A 25,148-nucleotide genomic window follows, 5' to 3' on the forward strand; every position below is an offset into this window, starting at 1 on the left:
TTTATAAGTAACACAGAAGGACTGTTTCTTCATAATAAATCTTATATTCTTTTAGGGTTTTTTTCAATGAAAGTATTTCACCAGTATTTATAGACCCAAAAACTAGGTGAACACAGTAAAATCAGGCTGCAGCATTAAAAATAGTTAAGTCCATTGCAAGCAGCTAATCACATAGTTTTAGTAAAATAAAGTAAAATATGTCATACTTTGTTAATTGTAACTTTATTATACTAACCATCTCTCATCATAATCTCTGGATAATTATACGACTAGATTTGCTTTTGTACTGTGTGATGTTATTCCCAGTATTAGGAATACACTTTATTTGCTAACCTTAAGGAACAAATTCTATTTCTTATTTAACATTTGATTCTTTTTATTAGGAAATCTTTCATTCTGTCTTTCCTTTTCATTCTGGTTTTAGAGAAAAGACTAGAGCAGCACAAGTATACTTTTGGATAATTGGAAATAGATTATCCCTTAATATTTTACCTATGAATATTCCGTCTTTTCAAAGGAGAAAAGATTGATTCCAGTGACCTACAAAATATTCTAAAAGACATGGGGATCGAGCTTACAGACAAGGAGCACAAGCAACTGCTAAAAACATTGCCCATTGATGGTAAGCCACATAAATGCCACCCTGACTTCCAGCGAACTTGATTTTATGGGTCACTGTGAGCAGCTCAGAATCTTTATATAGTACAGTTTTGTATTAAAAATGCCATAAATTAATAGAAAGACACTTCTGACTTGAAAAGAAATTCTGTCATTACCTCTTCAAGCACAATTTGAGAGTCATCACTACATTGCAATATAGTTGTCTAATGACTAATACTACTTGCTCAGATTGGTATTAGGTTTACAATGTGAACAATGAAAAAGGATGAAAAAGAGAGGAATAGGACATCAGTAGAATAAAAAGAAAGAAGTATTTTTTAGAGTTGCACCATGGGAGAGTTAAACATAAATGTCTCTAATACCAAAGAGTGGATAAGTTTGTCCCTGTGGAAAATATTTATATTCTTAAATGTCAATATTCTGTGACTATAACATAGATTAATTTTTAAAGTAAATGATTAAAATGTATCTTTCTACAATCATATAATTTGTAATGTTTTGGTGAATCTTCATATCAATTTTCCAGAGATCTGAATTGTACCTTTTCTTACAGCTCATGGAAAGGTGTTTCAAAACAGGTTGCTGAAGGATATGAGGTGTAATAAAAGTGAGTAAGAAGCACCATGAGAAGGCGTATGAAATATCCTCAAGCATTAAATTTACATCAATAAAATATAATACCTTATTTTGCTTCTTGTATCACATCCGTGTTTTTCCTGGAATAACTTTTAATTTATCTTAGAAGGAAGTTCTCTACTGGACTTCATTTTTCAAACTTTCTCTAAAAAAAATTTATATGAACAGAAATAAAAGAAAGATTGAAGGAAGGAAGGAAAGAGGAGGGGGAGTGGGGCGAAAGGTCAGAGGGAGAGAGGGAAAAGATTTGGCATTCATTCCAAAATGTGACCAGAAGCAGAGAAAACAATCTGAGAATAAGAGTTTAGGAAACAAATTCTACAGGCTCTACTTCTTTTTGGAGATTATTGAGTAGTGCTCTCCACTTACAGTTGCTTAGCCCTTGTCCCACCTAACTTTTTCCTGGGCAGTTATGTTTAAGATTTGAGGAAACAAGTTCTAATTCTAACCTGCTTTAAACTCTTTAAATGCTAACTCTGCTTGTAAAGAGTTGGACAAATCTTTTGCGGTTTTGTTCTTTGCTTGAAATTATTAACAGTTATACTATGTTATGAAGTCATTCTCTTTTATCAGTGTATATCCGGGTAACTGTGATATCACATTGCTCTGATGCTGAAAGCTATGCCACTGGTATTTAAAATACCAACAGCGTCACCCATGGTGGACAGGTTTCAGCAGAGCTTCCAGACTAAGACAGATAGGACGGAAAGACTTGGCCACCCACTTCCAAAAAAATTAGCCATGAAAACCCTGTGAATAGCAGCAGAGCATTGTCTCATATAGCGCTGGAAGATGAGAGGATGGCACAAGACCAGGTAGGGTTCTGCTCTGCTGTACACAAGGTCACTAGGAGTCAGAATCAAAAAGACAGCACTAACAACAAAATTCATGTCACATCTGTTACTATTTTGAAGAGATATCTGCACCCCTGTGTTCATTGCAGCATTATTTACAATAGCCAAGAAATGGAAAACAACCTAAATGTCTACTGATGAATGAATGGATAAAGAAAATGTAGTATGTGTGTGTGTATATATATATATATATATATATACACACAATGGAATATTATTCAACAATAAAAAGAAGGAAATCCTGCCATTTGCAAAAACGTGGATGAAATTTGAGGGCATTATGCTAAGTGAAATAAGTCAGACAGAGAAAGACAAATACTGTATAATCTCACTTATATGTGGAATCTAAAAAGATCAAACTTAGGGGCCAGCCCGTGGCTCAGCAGTTAAGTGCACATGTTCCGCTTCGGTGGCCTGGGCTTCACCGGTTCAGATCCTGGGTGTGGACATGGCACCGCTTGGCAAGCCATGCTGTGGTAGGCGTCCCACATATAAAGTAGAGGAAGATGGGCACAGATGTTAGCTCAGGGCCAGTCTTCCTCAGCAAAAAGAGGAGGATGGGTGGCAGTTGTTAGCTCAGGGCTAATCTTCCTCAAAAATTAAAAAACCAAACTTATAGAAACAGACCTGATTGGTGGTTCCCAGGAGTCGGGAGGTTGGGGAAAGGAATGGGTGAAGTTGATCAAAGGATGCAAACTTCCAGCTGTAAGATGCATAAGTTCTGGCAATGTAATGTACAGCATGGTGACTATAGTTAACAATACTGTATTGTATATTTGAAAGTTACTAAAAGTAAATCTTAACAGTTCTCACCACAAAAAAAAAATTGTAACTATGTGAGATGTCGGATCTGTTAACTAACCTTATTGTGGTAATCATTTCACAGTATATTTGCAGATATATCAAATCTTTATGTTGTATACCTTAAACTTACAATATTATATGTCAATTCTATCTGAGTAAACCTGGGAAAAAAACAATAACATCTGTTAGTTAAAGATAATAATGTATATTTATGAACTTTCTAATATTTTAGAATCATTTCATTTTTTTGTCCTTTCCTTTCATGTTTTCAAGGAGGAAAGGTTAATGTAAATAACCTGGATACTGTTTTAGAAGCTATGGAGGTCAAGCTTACAGAAAAGGAACTTGATCTGATGAAAGATCCTCTCAGTGGTGAGTATTATGGAAAACACTGTGATTTTAAATGGAAGTTGAGCTTGCAGGCCTTATTACAACTCTTTCAGAGATTTAAATTATTTGTTGCTCAAAGGGATTTGAATAGGTTTCGGAAGAACTCAGAAGTGACAATAAAAAATGGCTGTTCATTTTTGTTCCTTTGAAAACTGTAATCTATTTCTTTATACATCTTGGAGTGGAGATGGGTGCTAGTGAGAAGGGGAGGAATTACTGTTGTCTGGTTTTACAAAAATAGGATACGTAATGTGTTTTTTCTCACTGATCCATATATCACTGACTTCATTCCAGGGTATAATCCAATTCATTCAGCCATTTCTCATTCCTCTATTAATGGATATTGAGATACCCTCTGGTGTTTTTTTTTTTTTTTTGGTAATTGTAACAAAAAAGTTAAAGAATAATATGTAGAGTATTATTTTTTTAAGATATATAGTATACTTTTATAAATATAAGAAAAGTCTGGAAGGATATACACAAAACTGTTGGTAATAGTGAGGTGTGGTAATGGTAGTGAGGAGAGGTAAAAGGAGGGACCATTTACTTTTTCTTTACATGCTTGTGTATTTTTTTAATTTATTATGCAGTGTATGTTTTAAATTCTAATTTTTTAACTAGATTTATTTTTTTTAATTTAAGATGGATACAAATGATGTGGTAAAACGGTAGGATTTTAGCTGAATTCTTATCCACCATTTAGTTTCAGGGGATCACTAAACTGATCTCTTATGTAATTAGTCCTTGTCAAACATTCCTCACTGCTTAACACTAGTCTCTATCTGCCCATTGCATCACCTTGTGGCAACACAAGACAACAATCCTTGCGAATATTGAGAAAGATGCATAATTTCAAGAAATAAGTGAAAGTAAAATTGAAGAACTACTCAAATCACACAAAGTCACTAACAAATGTGGACCTGACAGAGTTAGACCATTTAATAATTGAAGAAGAAAAATTCTACATGAGCAATAACATGATAGGCCATTTGAAATAGAATGATTTGGATTTCAAAAGATTTAAAGGAACCCTTGGAAAAAAGTCAATAATTTTTCGAAAGTTACTTTTACTATGCCTTGTTTCAAAGTTCAGAAGGATGCTGTAATGCACAATAATCTGATTTTCTCAGAAAATAACATCCCAACACACTTTTAAAGGTTAGCATTGACTCATTGCTTGTTCAAAGAATTATGGAATAGGGGCCAGCTGGTGGCATAGTGGTGAAGTTCGTGTGCTCCGCAGGGTTTGCAGATTTGGATCCTGGGTGTGGACCTACACATTGCTCATCAAGCCAGGCTATGGTGGCCACCCACATACAAGATAGAGGAAGATTGGCACAGATGTTAGCTCAGTGACAATCTTCCTCAAGGTAAAAAAAGGAAGATTGGCAACAGATGTTAACTAAGGGCCAATCTTCCTCACCAGAAAAAAAAGAGAGAGAGAGAGAATTATGGAATACTTGTAATTATAACCTGAATTTTCTTAAATATGAGACAAACTTGTTTTCAAAATTTGCATTTTTATTCTTCAATAAAGCCTTTTTAGATCATTTTTATTCATTTTTTTACTATTAAATCTTGGTTCTCATTTTAAATGGATTTATTTTTCTTGGTCATCTTCTAGTAACAATAAATCTTAGATAAAAAGGATTTCCTGTCCTCTGTGTGTTTTTTCTTAGTCCGTGTTATTGTTTCCATCTGATTAATCTTTGTCTTACAGCCTATGAGAAAATTGATCTGAAAAAACTGATGGATAACGTAGAAGCTATTATAGGTGAGGAAGAAGTTACCAAATACATATGATTCTGATTTTTTGCACGTATTTTATATTTTCTCCTGTTACTTTTTATTCCTTTTTAAATTATCCTATTTTTTAATAAAATGACTGTAGTTTAATTTCCTAGACTTTGACTTTTATCTATGTTTTAACAATAAAACAGTGCCACATTTTGTTAACAAGCTCTATAATCTCATTTTTTCCAAATTAATCAAAGATATTTACTAAAAATACATCTTAGTGCAGTAAAAAGAGACTAAAGTTTTATTACCTGCTGGTAATCTCCCACAATAGAAAATTATGAAAATCCATTACTATGTACTGTGTTATTTGGTCTCTATTATTACTAAAGTTAAAGAAATAAACACTTATTCTTCTGCCATATCTATAGTCAAACAGGACTCATTTGACTTTGTTATGCACTAAGTAGTTGGGGCTAATAATTAAATAGTAATAGAAGATTTCATTATTATTTAGAATAGATAGTTGTTTAAAAATCTCATGTGTTATCATTTCTATTTTTTTGAAGGTGAGGAAATTGATGTCAATGACGTGGAAATGGTTCTAGAAAACATGGGGATAGAGCTCACAGATAAAGAACTCTCAGAACTAGTGAATAATCTGCCAGTTGATAGTGAGTATTTCAAATAAAAATATAGTCATCCAGGGAAGCTTATTGTTAAATTGTGAAAACTTCTAAAATTATTTCTCTCATTGCTTGTCAAAAATCTCATGATTCATGTTACATAATTTTAAACAATCCTATCATATCTTAAAAGATTGTCTGTGCCATTTAAATTTTAGTTTGAGAATCAAAAATTGTGTCATCGTGACTCCTATCATCAGGATTTCAATTATATCTTTTATTACTTTTGATTCTACTGAGATCTAAAATTTAAGCCAGAATAAATGAGAAAAAGAAAGAGAAGGGAGTAATCTATAGAGGAAAATGAAGATGTCATAAAAGAGAAGAAAAAGATATGTTTCAGCATGGTAGAATGCCAGTATCTCCGCTCTACATAATTTTATTATTTGTCAGTAAACCAGAAAATTTCTAAGGCAATTCACAAAATATGTTTTACTGAATTTGCCGGTTTCGTATGAAACTCTACATTGCACTTCTATGATCTGAATAGTGCTTTTTCTTATAGATGGAAAGGTCTATCAAAAAAGGTTGATGGATGGCATAAAGTTTCTTAAAGGTGAGTGAGAAACTTAATAAAATGCAAATCAGAGATCATAATGTTTGGCATTTGTTCTATTTCCTTGTGATTAAATTGTAAACGCTGCTACCTAACACATATTATTACATACTTTTGTTTCTTTTATAGGTCAATCTGTTCTTTAGGAGATCATTTCTTATGGTGTAACTTGGAAAGAATTCCCATGCGCTCTTGGGATTTTCCTAACTTTGACAAAGGAAGCAATTATCAGAGCCCAGATTGCATAGCAAAAGTAAAGAGAAAATTAGCACACCCTCAGTTTATTTATTCAGCCACAGAGACTACTAATCTGACACTCAGACAAAAATAAATTGCTAAAAAGGCTCCAAAGAAGTGAGAGGACATAAGACTGAAGAGATGGACAGGAAGCAGGCCAGGAGAGGGGTCATGTCTAAGCAAAGTTCCCACTCTTTCATCTTCACATAACACCTTCCTGATGTCTGCCAAATCCACATACCATTTGTACTACTATTCATATTTTTATTTAAATTGATTTACTTTTTAACTTATATTGAAAAATTTTTTAATGGTAATGGAAAACCAGCATCCCTTAACAAAACTAGAGGGTAACTGTAAAAATAAACACAATGAAAACAAGACAATGTTTGTTAGAAACATTGGATTTATTGTTATTTTGACAGAATTCTCTGAGAAGTTATTCAGTCACCTTTAAATTTTGGGTATGGGTATGCCTATCATTAAGATTAAGATTAAAACAAGTTCTAATTATAACTCCATTACTAATTCTTTGTATTCTTGTAAAGATCTCAATAGGCTTTGGTGTTTTGGATGAAAATGGTAATCATAATCCTCAGGAACTGAGGGTTTACCTCACATTTTAGGGACATTAAACTTTTGTTTCTCTCTCTCTCTCTTTTTACAAGAAGGGAAGATTGATTCCAGTAAAGTGGATACGGTTTTGGGAAACATGGGCATAAACCTCACTGAAAAGGAGCTTAAAGATCTAGTACAAAACCTGCCAGTTGACGGTGAGCATTTTAGATACCACTGAACCCTACAGAAAAGCTAATCTTATAAGCCTGTCTATAACAGTTATTTAAAAGTTAGTTATTTATTTGGCATCAAGAAAACTTTCTGAAAAGCTTAGAGGGAAAACTTAGGTTAAAAGGAAGAACACATCCTGTCTCTTGCTGGTTTCCTGTGCAGATTAGAGAAGGATTTCAAGATCTCTCTCCCTCTCTCTCTCTCTCTGCTTTTTTACTCAGTCTTTCCTTATTCTCTCTATAGATTAGGGAGAATTGATAGGTATTACTCAAATTCCAATTCATTTCTTTGGCCACATTTGCTAATAGGTGACATCACTATCTATAAAAAGGATACTCTTTATAGTATAGTATAGGAATGGCTATCTTTCGTGTTTTTTCTCTTTTAGTATGGCTAGAGTAGACCTCTACAAGACAGCCATCTCAGTCAGTGTTTGTCTGCCTATCTGCCTCTCACTTTCACATGGGTCCTGTGGAGAAAGGTCTATTACAGACAACTCACGCCAGCTCTTCTCTAAATCTGTAACTAGCATGAAGTCACAGAAGTTACAGAGCATCACTTCCACCAAATGCTGTTACTGAAGCAATCACAAGACCCTGTCTAGATTCAGTCCAAGCTCTTAGTGGCAGGTATATCAGTCACATTGTAAGAGGATGTTGGATGGGAAATATGTACCTCAGCCATCCTTGGAAAATAGGTTCTACCACAGCTTCTTTTACTCAGCATATGTGTTTTAGATTCGTCTACGTTGTTGCTTGTATCAGTAATTCATTTTTGTTTTCATTGCTGAGTAACATTCTATTGTATAAATATACTACAACATCTTTATCGCTTCTACTATTGTTGGACGTTGGCTTTTTCTAGTTTTTGACTGTGAAAGCTGCTATGAACATTCTTGTACAAGACATTTGTGGACATGTGTTTTCTTTTCTCTTGGGTAAATACCTAGGAGTAGAAATGCTGCAACATAGGGTAAATGTGTCTTAAGTTTTACAAGAAACTACCAGATATTTTTCCAAAATGAATGTACAATTTTATACTCCCACCAACAATACCTGAGAGTTCTATTAGCTCCACTCCTCACCAACATTTGGTATTATCAATATTTTTCATTTTAGTCCTTCTGGTCAGTGTGTAGTGGTATTTCAATATGGTTTTTGTTTACATTTTCCTGATGACTAATGATGCTGAGTACTTTTTCAAGTGCTTATTAGCCATCTGTATACTCCTTTTGAAAAGTATCTGTTCAAATTCTTTGCCCACTTTTTACTGAGTTACTTAACCACTTGAGGAGTGGTTGTTTTCCCTCCACTCCTTCCACCTCCAGGAGCGCTTAATTTCTCTTTGTCTTTCTGCTTTAATAATGAAGGAGTTTAAGGCCATACATTTTCTTCTGAATGCAGCTTCACTGAGGCCTTTGGTTTCAATATGAAGAGTTATCCTAGTCATTACTTTCTACTAGATGGCTTATAATTGATGCAAGGATAATCTAGTATCTAGAAGTATATTTCTTAATTTCTTATTAAGTTTTAAAAATTTTTATTATATATAAATTTTGGAGTTATGTCAGATAATATGACCACTGACATGTTAAAGAGAATCTCTATTTTGTTAAAGTTTTCATTATAGCTATGTACTTTATCAATTTTTGTAAATTTGTTAGGCATATGAAAAACAATTTATAGTCTCTAGAGGGTAAACATAGACCTATATATATTATGAACTCAAGTTTATTGATGGTATTATTCAACTCCTTTATGTCTTTACTTGTATTTTGTCTACTATATCTTCTCATTTTAAGAAGGATAAGGTCTCTGACTTTAATTGTATTTTTATAAAATTCTTCTTACATTATTAATAGTCTTTGCTTTGTTTGTTTAGCTGTTTGGTATTTATAGGTTTATGACTGTTATAATATTCTTCATATATCTTTGCCCATTCCTTTGTTTTCAATCTTCTTCATCATTTGGTTGAAATATCTTTCCTGAGAACATCATATAGCTAGGTTATTTTAAAATCCATCTGGCAATTTTTCCTTTTTAATAAGAAATTTCAGTTTGTTCACTGTTGTTGTAATACTGGACATATTTAATTTTCTTTCTTATTTCATGTTTATTATTCTTTATTTCATCTTATTTTATGTTTATTATTTATTTTCTTTTTTTTTTCTCCTTTTCTTTATGCTTATTATTACTGCTTTGTTTAAGGTGTCATTCGTTATTCTTGTTTTCTTCCAAATTAATTTTGAAATTCCAGAAGAGGGTCACATTCCATTAATTCTTACATTCCTTTTCCTCTCATTCACTGTCATCCTACATATGACTTAACTGTTGTTGGCAACACAATACTGCTTTATTCCCCATCAAGAGACCATTTCCCATCAGATGTTTCATTTCGTCTTTATCCCTTCCCGCAGTACAGAATACCGAAACAGTAAAGAATACTGTACAGGGGCCGGCCCAGTGGCACAGCGGTTAAGTGCACACATTCGGCCTCTCAGCTGCCCGGGGTTCGTTGGTTCAGATCCTGGGTGCAGACCTGGCACCACTTGGCATGACATGCTGTGGTAGGCATCCCACATATAAACTAGAGGAAGATAGGCACGGATGTTAGCTCAGGGCCAGTCTTCCTCAGCAAAAAGAGGAGGATTGGTAGTAGTTAGCTCAGGGCTAATCTTCCTCAAAAAAAAAAAAACAATACTGTACTTTTATTCTTCTCACCATTCCCCCGACTCTTCACCATGAGATCTTTAGAATGTCTTTACTTCCCCAACTGTGCATTCTCAATTCTCATGAATAATCAATTCCTAGGATTTACTGGGATAATTTAGTACTTGGCTAGAATTTCTCTTAATCTCCCTTCTATTTCAAGATTCTTTATTTAGTACTTAAGATTACACATCCCATGACAGATTATTTTTGAACTTATAGAAAGGAAGGAAGCTTCTGTTCTGGCATTTCTGTACTTTTGCCACCTCAGGAGCATGAGTGTTTCTGCCCACTTGTTTTACTCCTTCTTGGCGTTTTAGGAGTCAGAGGAATTGGAATGCCCTCATGCTAGTCTTTACTGACCTTTGTCAAGGTCTTCAGGATTCTAAGTGCCAAGCTCTTCCCAAGATCTACTGCTTTCCAGTTCTGTTCCCACGCTGTCTCACCCCTCTGGTGCTTCCCTAGTCAATGGGGGAGAGAATGCCCATTCTTTTTTCCAGGACATAGCCAGAGCCCAAGGTTTGACATAGCCCTAACAGCCTGTAGAGACCAACAGCATTTGACTCTCGAAAGGCAAACAACTTGGAGGTGGTAGTAAAAGGGATATAAACCATGTTCCAGTCTCCATGTTCACAGAAGCCCTTCCAAAATTTTGATTGAAGTAAATATAAAAGAGTAAGAATAACATTATAAATAAAGGAAAATAATCAACTTTGGCTTAAAAAATTTCCCTTGTCACACAGAATGTTTTAATTCTTGCTAATAGATTCCTCCTCAGTTGAGATGAATTTGGAATATGTTAAAGGAAGAGAATTCCCTGCAGACCTAGTTTTCAGTGGAAATCCCCAATTAAAGGGCCTATGGCAAGGAGCTCTTTCATCTTGGGTCAGAATTTTCGCACCTATAAACCAGAAAGGCAAAGAAAAAGGTGAGAGGATTTGTCTGAATCCTCACCATAGCAACTCATATACAAAGCCAGACCAAAAAGTTGTAAACCCTTTCAAGGATCCCATCTTTTTTTCATAATAGGCTTGGTTACCTTTAATAGCCCAGTTGAATCAACACACATTTTCCATTCTGTCCTTACCTGTAGCTAGTATTGATGCAGAAATTATTAGTGGCCAGGAATACTTTAATAGACAAAGAATAAGGTCCAAAAATTCTTCTCACCACAGAGTTAGCAACATTATTGATAATTGATATACTTCTTTGGCCATTCTACTGGTACTTTGTGGGTACTCAAAAAGAAAAGTTTGTTGAATTCATGAAATAACTACATTTTATTCCATGATTCCTAGGTTATAGCTAGGTTTTCTCGTCAACATAGAGTATTATTTTGCTAGGGGAAAAGAAAGGAAGCATCTTTCTTTTCAGAAACTAACAGAGGTTAGCTACTTTTCTTCCCTAAAGCATAATACATCATAGATACTGGAATATTAATTATATTCAGGAAGTAATTGTGTTTATTATTATTTGAGATTTCACCTTTCCTCTTCTACCTTCTTATGAAGCATGTAATAAAAGTTTACATGTTCGTGTGTGTGTGTATGTGTGTGTGTGTGTGTAACCAGCTTCTGTTTTTTTTCAATTGAGGTATAATTGACATATAACATTAGATTAGTTTCAGTTGTACAACATAATGATTCAATATTTGTATATATTGCAAAACGATCACCGCAATAAGTCTAGTTAACATGCGTCACCATACACAGTTATAAAATTGTTTTTCTTATGATGAAACGTTTCAGATTTACTCTCTTAGCAACTTTCAGATTAGAAAACAGTATTATTAACTATAGGCACCATTCTGTACATTACATCCACATGACATATTTATTTTATAAATGGAAGTTAGTACCTGCAAAAGGTTAAATTTTCTAGAGCAAATAAATACTGCTAAATCTTTCTGCTCTATGCAACATCATTTTCTTAGTTTCACGTTTCTGTCCAATTTATTCCTTGTCTTACAGTTAATGGCAAGGTTGGTCTGGAAAAGTTGATGAATGAAGTGAAACCTTTTTCAGGTGAGTAAGACATTACTAAAACATTTTTAATCGAATTCTAACCCTATGTTATATTTTGCACAGTGTTTTCCCAATATTATATTATAAATTTATTAATGCTGACATTTTACGTATTTATAATGAAATATTTACATTTAACTTTTCTTCTGCCTTTAACTTTGAATTATCTAAGATTCAGCCGCAAAAATAAGTGGTGATGTTTGAGTAATAAATTATAATTTCTGTAGTTTCTGGCAGTATTATGCTGATCATAACCAGTGTTGAAATCAGAGGTCACAAATTGGCCACCATAAGTTGAATCCAGTCTGCAGTCAAGTTTTTTAAGATTTGGTAACACTGGCCCTACATTCCCTGACAACAACAGCTGGTGTGTTTTCTCATTGGACGAGGCCTGCGATGCCCACTTCACCACAGCCAGTTTCGCTCATTTCTTCTACCTCCAGACTCTTGCAAGCTTTTGAGTTAATAACTGCTGGTTTAAATGGCCAAAATCTAGGCAGGCACAGAATATAGGAAGATGAATATTTTTAGAAAATTAAGTTGATACAGTTGTCTTAAAATAATCACGATTCAGCATTAAAAGGAAAAAGACTCGAAATTACTGGCCCTAAATTACTGGCCAGTGACAGAATCTGATTTTTTTTCCATGGAGTCTTGCCACTAGGCTTAGGAGACCACTCTGTCTTTATGAAGAATCAAGGAACAAACTCTGTCTCGCTGTCCTTAAACACTCTTAGAATATGTGAGAATGTGAAAGTGAAGAGGGCTTTATATGAGCCAGCTTCTTCATTATTTCAGATCATTATAAAGTCCTAAAATTGCTATGTGTCAACAATTGTTTTTTCCTTCAAAGGAGATAAAGTTGATACCAGTAAACTTGAAAGTGTTTTGGGAAACTTGGGGATTGAGCTCACGCCTAATGAGTGCTTGAACTTGCTGAAGACACTGCCAGTTAATGGTAAGTCTTGTGGGTACTATCTGGGTTTTTTAGAAAGTCTGGTTTTGTGGAACTATGTGAAAAATTCCAAAATAAACTAAAAATGCTTCAAAACTATTGAAAATCTAATGCTAATACAAAGAAAACTTTCACCACTTAGATTTTGATTTAAAAATCATCAATCTAACCCTTTCAGCTGTAAGTTGCTGTCAAAGACAAAGTTCATTACTCAGCCCTCAGGCTGCTGATCAGCTGGATTTGTAAAAGTATGAAAGAAAGAAAGTAGAGAGGTGGGAGAGAGAATAAGGAGTAAAGAGAAGACAAAAAACAAATTAAATTATATAGCTCTGTGTGTTTCTGCAGCACAGAATATATAGTTTACCAAAAAGTGGATAATTTTGTACTTTGAGGAAAGGCTACGGTTTTTAATTTCCTTATTAAGTTACATTTTTTAAAGTTTAGGAAAATAAAAATGCTTTTAACTCCATATCCAAAGATATCCACTATTAATATTTTAGTGCATTTCCTTCTAGTGCTTTTAAGATAGATGATAGATAGATAGATATTTATGTGTATATTAATTTATAACATCTCTTCATAATGTTAATGTCTGTATTCATCATAAAAACCTTGATAATGCTGATAAGTGAAAATAAGACCATCTCTAATCCCACCTCAAAGTGAAAACTAATATAAAAAATTGGAGGTATATTTTTCCACTTTTCATCTATGAATATATGTCCTTTATTTACATGGCAACCTTATGGATAAATCTTTCTAAATATCCTAAAATTTCTTGAGATTAAATTCTATTAAGTAGAGTTGCAAAATGTAAGATATTTTATTTGTTTTATCACATTTCCTTCCAGGAAATGGAAGTTTGAACTCCCAAAAACAGTATTTAGAATGTTATTTTTCCTACATTCTAACATAGAAAAACAAAAAAAAAAAGAGCATCTCATTATTATGATTTGCATTTCACTCCTTTACCACTGAGAGTGAACATTTTAGTATATCTATTATCTATTGGCATTTGAAATATTCACTAGGCAAAGACTTCTAAATTCTTTCTTTCTAAAATTAAGAGATGGACTATATTTCTGACTCCATTTCCAAAATATCTCATTTTTTTTATAGCTGATGGAAAAGTGTATCAGAAAAGGTTGATGAAGGGCATAAAGTCTCACAAACGTGAGTAAGAAGCACAGTGAAAAGATTTACTCTGAAACTCCCATTTGTATTGTTAAAATATGAATCCTCTTTTCCTATATATTTGAGTCTTTATTTATGCTTCCTTCAGTAGATCTGCATTTTACCAGGTATTTACCAAATAGTTTCCTGTACTAAGATTTGCCAGAAAGTGTTAAACTTTCTTGGATTTTCCTAACTCAGCACCAAGGAAACAAAATAAATTTAAAAATATAAAGCAAAAGGTGAAGAATGAAGCCTGTCAGATAAGGATTTCAGTCAAAAGCAGAGACAAATAATTTGAAAGTACAGGCAACAAAAATAACTCCTGTTTTGCAGAATATTATGTCAATTGTCTCTAGCTCTAGCTTTTCAATATTCCCAACATAAAATTGGAGGGAATGAGTTCTAATTCTATTCTCCTCTTAACTGGACAAGGCTGGAATTTTGATGTTTGTCTTGAAAATCTTAACAAAAATACTAAGAAATGAATTAAATGTTTTTTATTGTAACAAAACACATGCTCAGTGAAGAAGAAGAATAACATAGCAGAGTGAATGCGTAGTTCAGTTTTAGAATCATTCAGTTTTGCTGTATTCCTTTCCTGTCCCTTACTTAGGAGGCAATGTTGATGTCAATAAGTTGGACACTCTTTTAGAAAACATGGGAATCGACATCACAGAACAAGAATTCATGGATCTGATAGAAAGACTTCCGGATGATGGTGAGCACAGTAATCACTCCTATACTCAAGGGGTACCTCGTCTTTTTTTCCCCGTCTTTATTGAGATATAATTGGCGTATGACATTGTATAAGTTTAAGGTTTACAGCCTGTTGATTTCATACATTTATATATTGCAAAATTATTACCACCACAGCATTAGCTAACTCCTCCATCACATAATTATTATTTTTTTAATGGTGAGACATTTAAGATCTAATCTCTTAGCAATTTCTAAGTATATAGTACAGTATTATTAACTTTAATCACCATTCTGTACATTAGATCCTCAGAATTTATTTGCCTTATAACTGAAAGTTTGTACCCTTTGACCAACATCTCCCCATTTCCCTCACCCCCCAGCCCCTAGTAGTCACCATTCTACTCTCTGTTTCTGTGAGTCCAGCTTTTTTAGATTTCACGTGTAAGTGAAATGATACAGTATTGGTCTTTCTCTGACTTATTTCACTTAGCTTAGGTCCCTCAAAGTCCATCCATGTTGTTGCAAATGGCAAGATTTCCTTCTTTCTCATGGCTGAAAAATTTTCAGTTGTGTATATAGTCTTGCATCATTGAACAATAGGGATATATTCTAAGAAACGCGTTAAGCAATTTCGTCATTGTGGGAACATCATAGAGCGTACTTACACAAACCCAGACGGGATAGCCTACTACACACCTAGGCTATGTGGTACTAATCTTATAGGACCACCGTCATATATGCGGTCCGTCGTTGACCAAAACAGTGTTATACGGTGAATGACTGTAATATACGACATCTTCTTTATCCATTCATCCACTGACAGACACAGGTTGTGTCCCTATCTTGGCTATTGTGAATAATGCTGCAATAAACATGAGAGTGCAAATATCTCTTTGAGATCCTGTTTTTATTTCCTTTGTATACCCATAAGTGGGATTGCTGGAGCATACGTGTACTTCTATTTTTAATTTCTTGAGGAACTGCTATACTGTTTTCCATAGTGGCTGTACTTATTTACATTCCCACTATCAGTGAACAAGGATTGCCTTTTCTCCACATCCTCACCAGCATTTTTATCTTTTGTCTTTTTGATGATAGCCATTCTAAGTTGATATCTCATTGTGGTTTTGATTTGCATTTCTCTGATGATTAATGTTGTTGAACACCTTTTCATGTATCTGTTGGCCATTTGTATGTCTTTGGAAAGAGAGCTATTCAGTTTCTCTGCCCATTGTTTAATTAGATTGGTTTGGTTTTTTTGCTGTTGTGTGTTATGAGTTCCTTGCATATTTTGGATGTTAACCTCTTATCAGATATGTGGTTTGCAAATATTTTCTCCCGTTTTGTAGGTTGCCTTTTCATTTTGTTGATTGTTTCTTTTGTTGTGCAGAGGCTTTTTGGTCTGATGTAGTCCTACTGATTTATGTTTGGTTTTGTTGCTTGTACTTTTGATGTCATATCCAAAAAGTTAAAACTCATGTTAACATTTTAACATAAATGTTTTAACACTTTTAAAATAAAAGTGAAGACTCATGTGAAGGAGATTTTTCCTTATGTTTTCTTCTAGGAGTTTTACAGTTTCAGGACTTACATTTAAGTCTTTAATCCACTTTGATTAATTTTTGTGAGTGGTGTAAGATAGTGGTCCAGTTTCATTCTTTTAATGTGGTTATCCAGTTTTCCCAATACTGTTTATTGAAGAGACTATCCTTTCCCTATTGACTATTCTTGGCTGCCTTGTTGGCAGTTGATTGTATATGTGAGGGCTTATTTCTAGGCTCTTGATTCTTTTCCATTGGTTTATGTGTCTGTTTTTATGCCAGTACTATACTGTTTTGATTAACTTTGTAATATAATTTGAAATCAAGAAGCATGATGCCTCTGACTTTGTTCTTTCTCAGGATTGTTTTGGCTATTTAGGTTTTCTATGGTTCCATAGAAATTTTAGGGTTTTTTTTTCTATGTCTGTGAAAAATGCCATTGGAATTTTTATAGAGACTGCACTGAATCTATAGATGGCTTTGAGTAGTATGGACATTTTAACAATATTAATTTTTCTGACCCATCAACATGGGCTATCTTTACATTTGTTTGTGTTGTCTTTAATTTCTTTCAAACTAAGTCTTGTAGTTTTCATTGTATAGATATTTTACCACCCTAGTTAAATTTTTTCCTAAGTATTTTATTGTTTTCTTGTGCTGCTGTAAATGGGATTGTTTTCTTTATTTCTTTTTCGGATATTTCATTGTTAGTGTATAGGAGCACAACTGATTTCTTATGGTGATTTTGTATCCTGCAACTTTACTGAATTCATTGATTAGTTTTAACAGTTTTTTTGATGATGTCTTTAGGATTTTCTGTATATAAGATTATATCATCTGCAAATGAAGACAATTTTATTCTTTCCTTTCCTATTTGGATACTTTTTCTTTTTTTGCCTGGTTGCTCTGGCCTGGATTTCCAGTACTACATTGAATACGAGTGGTGAGAGCAGGCTCTTGTCTTGTTCCTAAGGCTGTTAAGGGCTTCTCTTTCTCCTTTCAAACCAACGGGTGAAGTGAGCACTTTTTTTAATGAAATCGAATGTAATAGTAAAGCTAGATATTGTCTCATGAGTCATATGATCAATTATGTATGTGTGTGTTCACAGTTCTTTGTGTGGCTTATGATCAAAACTTTTGCAAATCACTAGCTTAAATAATAGTACTGACAGTTCTATTTTTCTTTCCACCACCACACTCTTCTTGGAGGATTTACTTAACCAAATATATATTTAAGATTTCAAATCTTTTATCTCAAACTTATCTCATTAGTTTCAGTTTAGCACAGTAAAGTCTTTTTATCTAGCATGACAGGGGCAAGTAGTTGATCAGACAATCTAAAAATCAAGTTAAAGTAAGGAATCATAAAAATGATATGTATACCTTAAACATTTTATTTGAATGAAAAAAATTGAGCCAATGCCATTTTAATTTAATGTAGCCATCCTCTTTGGGGATTTTCTTGCACAAACATACCCATTTATCATCTATACTCCCATTTTCAGTTTCTCTTAAGTGGAGCAAAGTGCTTTCTTAAAAGTTGAGCAGAAATTTCAGTCAGAATCCACCTAGATTTTAATTCTTTCTCCAGTCTTTTTACATTTATCTTATCCATACCAAATTCAACAGAACTTTTTTAGCAATTTGCCGTTATATAAACTTCCCAAATCATTCAAATCTGTTTTTATGGTAATAACTCCCTTTTCCATTTATAGTTCATCACTTTATATATGATTATGTTATCAATTTAATAATAAGTACAACTATTTATAAACAAGCCTGGAACAAGCTCAACAGCATAAGAACACAAATGCACTGGCTTACTCAAAGTGTAGCTTACTAGATGTGAAAGTTTGGCATGCCATCAGCATCAGTCTAAATATTTTACGATAGGAATGAAAAATGAAGTTCAGACCATCAGGTTGGTTAAATAGAAGTCAGTTAAGAGATCTTCTCCCATATCACCAAATCCCTGTTGAGACATAGACTTTCCGCTGACAACCCAACCTCTACATATAAAAGTAAACTTTTTCCCCGTTAAATTCATTCCTGATTCTTGATTTTTTAAAAAAATTTCTATGCCACTATGATCCATCCACAATTACCCATGAAATAATCTACAAATTATCTTTGACTTCTTATGCTCCTTCATTTCTTCCTCCTAAAAATATCCCAAATCTATCTCTCTCTTTGCTACTCTACTTTCAATTCAAATCCTCATCATCCCTGGCTTAGACTACTACTGCTGAAGCCTCCTGACGGGTCTAACAGCCAGCTTGTCACCTACACACACTAGCCAGGATGACTTAACTGAGGTGAAAATCTGATCCTGTTACTCCTCAAGTTAAAACCTTTCAGTGACCTCCTCATAGCTCACAGCGTACGGGCACTGAGTCTTATGATATCCCAGACCCAGTGCTAAACATTTTTATCAATTTTCTCATCCAGTTAATTGATTCGTTCATGTAACAGATATCTACTGAACATCTAACACCTAACAGTCTCTGAGTCCGCCTTCGGGATACAGCCATAAACAAAACAAGTTAATGTAAACTTCGTGAAGCCAGAATTTTTATCTTTTTTCACAGCTGTATTCCCAGATCCAGGCAGTCTGATGTCAAAGTCTAAACTAGTAACTCCAACCAGCTTCTTTTGACTCATCTTTCCAATCCTTACATGGCATTTTTCCTACAAGCAAAATTTAAAAGTTTTAGTTCACCACATACTATGCTCTTCATTGCTCCTTTCCTGGAATTCTTTGTCTTTCTCCAGTGATAGAAAATAACACAATACCATAAACAATGGCCTTAAATGTATACTAGTCATGTGTTATCAGCCCTTCCAAGAAAAACATGGAGTTAGAAACAGAATGAGTCCAAAACACTTGAGAGAATATTTTACCTAAGATAGACTTTATAATTCAAGCAATCTTAGACCCTCTTGCAGATAACGGAGCTATCTATTAAAGTCCAAGAATTTCAAGTTTTTTTTTGTAAAGATTTTATTTTTTTCCTTTTTCTCCCCAAAGCCCCCTGGTACATAGTTGTATATTCTTTGTTGTGGGTCCTTCTTGTTGTGGCATGTGGGACGCTGCCTCAGCGTGGTTTGATGAGCAGTGCCATGTCCGCGCCCAGGATTCGAACCAACGAAACACTGGGCCGCCTGCAGCAGAGCGCGCAAACTTAACCACTCGGCCACGGGGCCAGCCCCAAGAATTTCAACTTTTAAAAGGACAAGATATAGTGACTAGCCTTCATCTGGACTCTAGTTCATAATTTAAGTACTTTATGCTTTATGCTTTTTTTCTGAGTTTGGATTTATCAGTGTCTAAATTTTGCCTTGTCGGGGGGGCTGGCCTGGTAGTATAGCAGTTAAGTTTACACATTCTTCTTTGGCGGCCCGGGGTTCACCGGTTCGGATCTCCAGTGCAGACATGGCACCGCTTGACAAGCCATGCTGTGGTAGGCACCCCACATATAAAGTAGAGGAAGATGGGCACGGATGTTAGCTCAGAGCCAGTCTTCCTCAGCAAAAAGAGGAGAATGGGTGGCAGATGTTAGTTCAGGGTTAATCTTCCTCAAAAATTAAATAAATAAATTTTACCTTGTCTTATAGGTGAAGGGAAGGTCAAACTAAGTACATTGATGGAAGAATTGAGTACTGTTTTAGGTGAGCAAAAATTACTTAATTCTTTACATTGTTTTAATGATATTTCCTACCATCCCTTCATTCTCTTCTTAATTTCACCATTTTAACCTTTCATTAATTAAACATTTTCATCTACTGTTTTAATTACCTATGTTTTTGCAATAGAGGTATTAGGTTTTTGCATAAGACAAGAAATTTCAAAATTTATGTAATAATTGTGATACTGTATGTAGACATAATTATTTGAATAGGTCACCAAAAACATAATTTTTTTGGCAATTATATTAGCCTCATATTATTATGTGTAGTATTTTTCTCCAATAATATGAAGATATGCCTTTTATTATAAAAGGCACAGTGTTATATTTCTAAGTCTAGTATTCACTCTGCATGATACAGTAGATGTCTCTAGGTCTTCTTAATAATGTGAGAATATTTTTGGTCTTAATTTTACCCTTTGATCCTCCCTCAACCAAACCACAGGAGAGACCTCAGGAATTGTTCAGACCTTCTCCACTATTGTTGATTCTCCTTGAGATGAGCTAACATCTGAGTGTCTGGATGATTTCATCCTATTTTTGTCTTTGAATGATTTGTTTAACTATCTATGGGTGCAATGACTGCAAAGAAGCATTTAAGACTGAAAAGCAGATCTCAAACAGCTGTAAGACAAACCAAACTAGCTGAAAGTATTATAAGAAGAAACTGCAAGGCACTCTGGAATCATGGTCCAATATTTCTCAGACTTGAAAGAAAACTGGTCCTAATAATGCCTTAAGTCTACGTTAAATAACCAAGTTGTCTTTTCTTTAGCTTAGATATAAATTTGACCTGTACTGTGAATCCAAGTACAATATGAAGTATTAGCAATGGTGCAAATCCCCCTCTAGTTGGTCAAAAGAAAATTCAAGGCAATTCTATCATTTATCGAGGGAATTTTTTTTGAAGTCATATTGGTTTATAACATCATATAAATTTCAGGTGTACATCATTATATTTAGACTTCTGTAGAGACTGCATCTTGTTCACCTCCAAAAGTCTACTTACCATCCATCACCATACACATGTGCTCCTTTACCCCTTTCACCCTCCCCCTGCCCCTTCCCCTCTGGCAATCACTAATCTGTTCTCTGTATCTATATGTTTGTTTGTTTATCTTCCACATATGAATGAAGTCATATGGTAATTGTCTTTCTCTATCTGACTTATTTTGCTTAGCATAATACCTCAAGGTCCATCCATGTTGTCACAAATGACATGATTTTGTCTTTTTTTATGGCTGAGTAGTGTTCCATTGTGTGTGTGTGTGTGTGTGTGTGTGTATACAATTTTAATTGGTTTATTGTACTGAATAGGACATGGACTGTATTATATACTAGGTCAGCCAAGGTAAGACACAAATTTTTTTTTATTCCTTTGGATGGAATATCTTATGCTTAGGAATCTGTTCCACCAGATATTATGTATTTCCCCAGAAAAGTCTCTCTCTCCTTGAATTCTTTATAAGGAGACAAGATCTATTGAGACTGTTGGAAAGCCATGCACTTAGAATTGTCTATTAGCCCCACAGAACATAGCCAGTAATTCTTTAAACTAGTTTGCTAGTAAAAAAGCTGAGTTATAGAGTTAGGATTGTCCTAACTCTAGTACAGTGATTGTCCCCAGTAAGATTTAAACTTCAATAAGTTCTTATTAGTAGTAAGAGAAATCATGACAGGCTAAGTCAGAAGTGTATGATATTAAATAAGTAAAAATGGGAAATATGACAAAAGATAAGAATAAAAATATGTGAAAAATATGCAGAGCACTGACAATCAGTGTTTTCTTATTCTGATGGTCTTGGGTGGAAGCTCTGTACTTCAAGGAGTTTTCCACTTGTTCTGAGGATCTTGGACCTTAGGTCGGCAGGTGACTTACATGAACCAACTGCTTCTTGGAGCTCTCTGGAGAACCTCAGTTTAAGGTTTCTAATCATGTAGCTTTCCAATTTTAATATCGTTTCTTTCTTTTTTCCAGGAGTGTTAGTGTTCAAAAGACAGTGAAGTTTTTAAATAATAGGCAAAACCTTTTGTATAATCATGAATAATTGCCAAAATAAAATGTATTTCCCTACAATTGAATAGATAAGTTGGAATGCCCTAAGCAGGTAGCAGGATATCTAAAAGTTTATTAGCCAGCCTGAGTGCTGTCGATTTTTGACAAGAGAATGTTTCAGCCCATTCAGAAAATATACATATTATTAGTACATGTTCATAGCACAGAGAGAAGCAACTGTATAAATCTGTTTGGTTATGCTCAGAGGGCCCCTTAGGGTGTGGTTCTAATCCTGGTCTCAAGGTTACATATTTTCCAGAATAATTTAGTGTCAGAGGAGGCATGAATTGGCCATGTCCTCTGATATAATATAAAATGTCCTAATCAGTGTTTAATAGTGTGACAAATTTGTTCCTATAGTAATGGGTTGTTTTATGTAGGATTTTGGCAAATATTCATTTGAAATTTTATCTTGTGCAACTATGTCGCAATCCTGGCTTTGGCAGATCTTATCCTCATGGATATTATAACCTGATCACTCCAATTGTTTCTTTACAGCATTGAGGTCAAATTTTGTGCTTCTATAATGGAATCATTGAACCTGACCCTACACTTGTTTTTCTGATCTATAAGAGGTCCTTCAAAAAGAACATTAGTTTAAAAATGAAAAGGCAAACTACAGACTGGCAGAAAATATTTGCAAAACACGTATCTGATAAAGGACTTGTATCTAAAATTTTCAAAGAATTCTTAAAATTCAGCAATAATAAAACAAACAACCTAATTTAAAAGTGAACAAAAGATCTGAACAGGCACCTCACCAAAGAAGATGTAGAGATGGCAAATAAGCATGTGAGAAGATGTTCGACATCATACGCCATAAGTGAATTGCAAATTAAAACAACAATGAGATAACACTACATACCAACTAGAATGGCTAGCAACAGAAGCTTTCATTTGTTGCTCATGGGAATGCAAAATGGAACAGCCACTTTGGAAGACAGTTTGGCAGTTTCTTACAAAGCTAAACTTAATCTTACTATAATATGGAGTAATTACACATTAGGTATTTACCCAAATGAGCTGAAAACTTATGTCCACACCAAAACCTGCACACGAATGTTTATGGCAGCTTTATTCATAATTGCCAAAACTTGGAAGCAAACCAGATATGCTTCAATTGATGAATGGATAAACAAACTGTGGTACATCCACATAATGGACTATTATTCAATGATAAAAAGAAATGAACTATTGATCCATGAAAAGACATGGAGCAACCTCAAATGTACATTGCTAAATGGAAGAAGACAGTCTGAAAAGGTTATACGTGGTATGATTCCAATACATGACGTTCTGGAAAAGGCAAACCATAGAGATAATAAAAAGATCAGTGGTTTCCAGGAGTTTAGGTGGGGTGGTGTAGGGAGCAGAAATGGATAGGAGAACCACCAGGGAACTTTAGGGCAGTGAAACTATTCTGTTTGTTACTGTAATGGTAAATGCATGACATATTGTATTTGTCAAAACCCATAGAACTGTACATTACAAAGAGTGAACAGCAAGAATATACAGCTAGATCACTAAGAGAAAAATATATAAGCAGATTCTGGAGGAATCTATGTGTAGGCTTCCTATGTTCTCCCTCTTATGAGAGGCCACACAGAATATACCTTCCCTCCAGCAGCAAAAATGTAGTTACACATGTGTGCTCAGGGAAGCCCATTAGAGACTCAGTGCCCAGGGTTTTTTATTCGGGGCTGTTCACTTAGGCACCCTCTGCCTAACAACTACCAAAATACCAAACTCCCATAAGAAAAGTAACTATTTACCATTAATCATGTTGTTTGTACAAGTCTAGGCACAGTGAACCAGGCTTATCTGTTAGTATTGGAGGGAACATTCTGAAACTCAAGTTCCCAGATGCCAGACAAGTACCAACCTGGCAAGCAGGCTCTTCTAAAAATAGCAGCCTCAGGGCTGCTATGTTTACTCTTTTCTGCACATAGTCTATTTAGTGAGATGATCTGCTAAAGCATTTTCTCTAGTCTTTATATTACCTATTTTACTGTGGGCTTCTACTTTTATGATAGCAATTTCTTTGAGCAGCATCAAGGCATCTAGTAGTAGTTACTACAAAAGCTTATCATCTATTGGTTTTACCAATTTGAAATCTCTAGAAAGGGCCAATGTTCAGTCACTTGAACCAATCTAGTATCTGTTAAGTAATTGGATCTTTAAAGAGAAACTAGACTAATTATTGCATATTTAGCCTACTGGGTCCCTTTTCACTTTTAAGACAGACCTATTAACAAATAATATTAAGTCAAAATTTGGTACTGAGGTGTCCAAAAGATCTGTTCAGGCCATGGACACTTTTTGAACTATAGAAATACAATTACAGAAATTAGTTACAGAAAGAGAATTCTCCTTCATAGGGTAAAGGTAATAAAGTCACTGAATTGAGACTGTTATACCAATGGATAGTAATATGAGGTGAGAGTAACAATATTTCATAATTTGTTAACCGACTAGTCCAAAAATATTGGATATTTTCAGTTAGCAATAGAGAGCATAACTGCATGTGGTACCATCAGATTTAAAGATGATTCTAATATGAGATGTGAAAATGCTTTGGCTAATGTTAGAAACTACAGTTGCTCTGAAGCAAAAAGGATATAGCCAAGGCTACTGAATTAAAAGATAAGCTATAATAAGCAATGGGTCTTTTATGTATGCTATTGATGTGCTGTGTTAACACTCCTGAAGTGTAGCCTAATCTTTTTGTTATTGTTACTGCCTTCAAGTCGATTATGACTCCTAGCGACCCTGTGTACAGAAGAGGGGAACCCCGTCCAGTCTTTTTGTGCCATCCTCTCACCTTGCAGTGCTATATCAGACAACACTCCACTGCTATTCTTAGGGTTTTCATGGCCAATTTTTTCAGAAATGGGTGGCCAGGTCATTCTTCCTAGTCTGTCTTAGTCTAAAGCTCTGCTGATACCTGTCCACCATGGGTGACACTAGTGGTATTCAAAATACAGATGGCATAG

General features: G+C 34.5%; 2 protein-coding genes across 2 annotated transcripts in view; both read left to right on the top strand.

Moving 5' to 3' along the window:
• Positions 1–522: 522 nt before the first annotated feature.
• On the top strand, positions 523–6,564 carry LOC139040063 (mitochondrial adenyl nucleotide antiporter SLC25A24-like). Its single transcript, XM_070483434.1, has 6 exons — positions 523–622; positions 1,175–1,228; positions 3,189–3,287; positions 5,026–5,079; positions 5,612–5,716; positions 6,234–6,564. The coding sequence occupies exons 1-6, from the start codon at positions 562–564 to the stop codon at positions 6,290–6,292; spliced, it is 432 nt and encodes a 143-aa protein (XP_070339535.1). The 5' UTR covers positions 523–561; the 3' UTR covers positions 6,293–6,564.
• A 622-nt stretch (positions 6,565–7,186) lies between these two features.
• The window catches only part of LOC139040064 (uncharacterized), a 46,059-nt gene continuing 28,097 nt past the window's right edge, over positions 7,187–25,148 (top strand). The window contains exons 1-6 of the mRNA XM_070483435.1: positions 7,187–7,294; positions 11,989–12,042; positions 12,896–13,000; positions 14,117–14,170; positions 14,787–14,891; positions 20,029–20,082. Of these exons, the coding sequence (XP_070339536.1) occupies positions 7,234–7,294; positions 11,989–12,042; positions 12,896–13,000; positions 14,117–14,170; positions 14,787–14,891; positions 20,029–20,082 (433 nt within the window). The 5' untranslated portion in view covers positions 7,187–7,233. The remainder of the gene's footprint in view (positions 7,295–11,988; positions 12,043–12,895; positions 13,001–14,116; positions 14,171–14,786; positions 14,892–20,028; positions 20,083–25,148) is intronic.

The sequence above is a fragment of the Equus asinus genome, chromosome 13 (genome assembly GCF_041296235.1).
Source record: "Equus asinus isolate D_3611 breed Donkey chromosome 13, EquAss-T2T_v2, whole genome shotgun sequence".
Classification (NCBI taxonomy): Eukaryota; Metazoa; Chordata; class Mammalia; order Perissodactyla; family Equidae; genus Equus; species Equus asinus.

Bases quoted from the DNA above. Each gene is read 5' to 3' on its own strand.
- LOC139040063 (XM_070483434.1), top strand. From the start codon at position 562: ATGGGGATCGAGCTTACAGACAAGGAGCACAAGCAACTGCTAAAAACA. The intron at 5,080-5,611 runs GTGAGGAAGAAG...ATTTTTTTGAAG, and splicing joins TAACGTAGAAGCTATTATAG to GTGAGGAAATTGATGTCAAT. The intron at 5,717-6,233 runs GTGAGTATTTCA...TTTTTCTTATAG, and splicing joins GAATAATCTGCCAGTTGATA to ATGGAAAGGTCTATCAAAAA.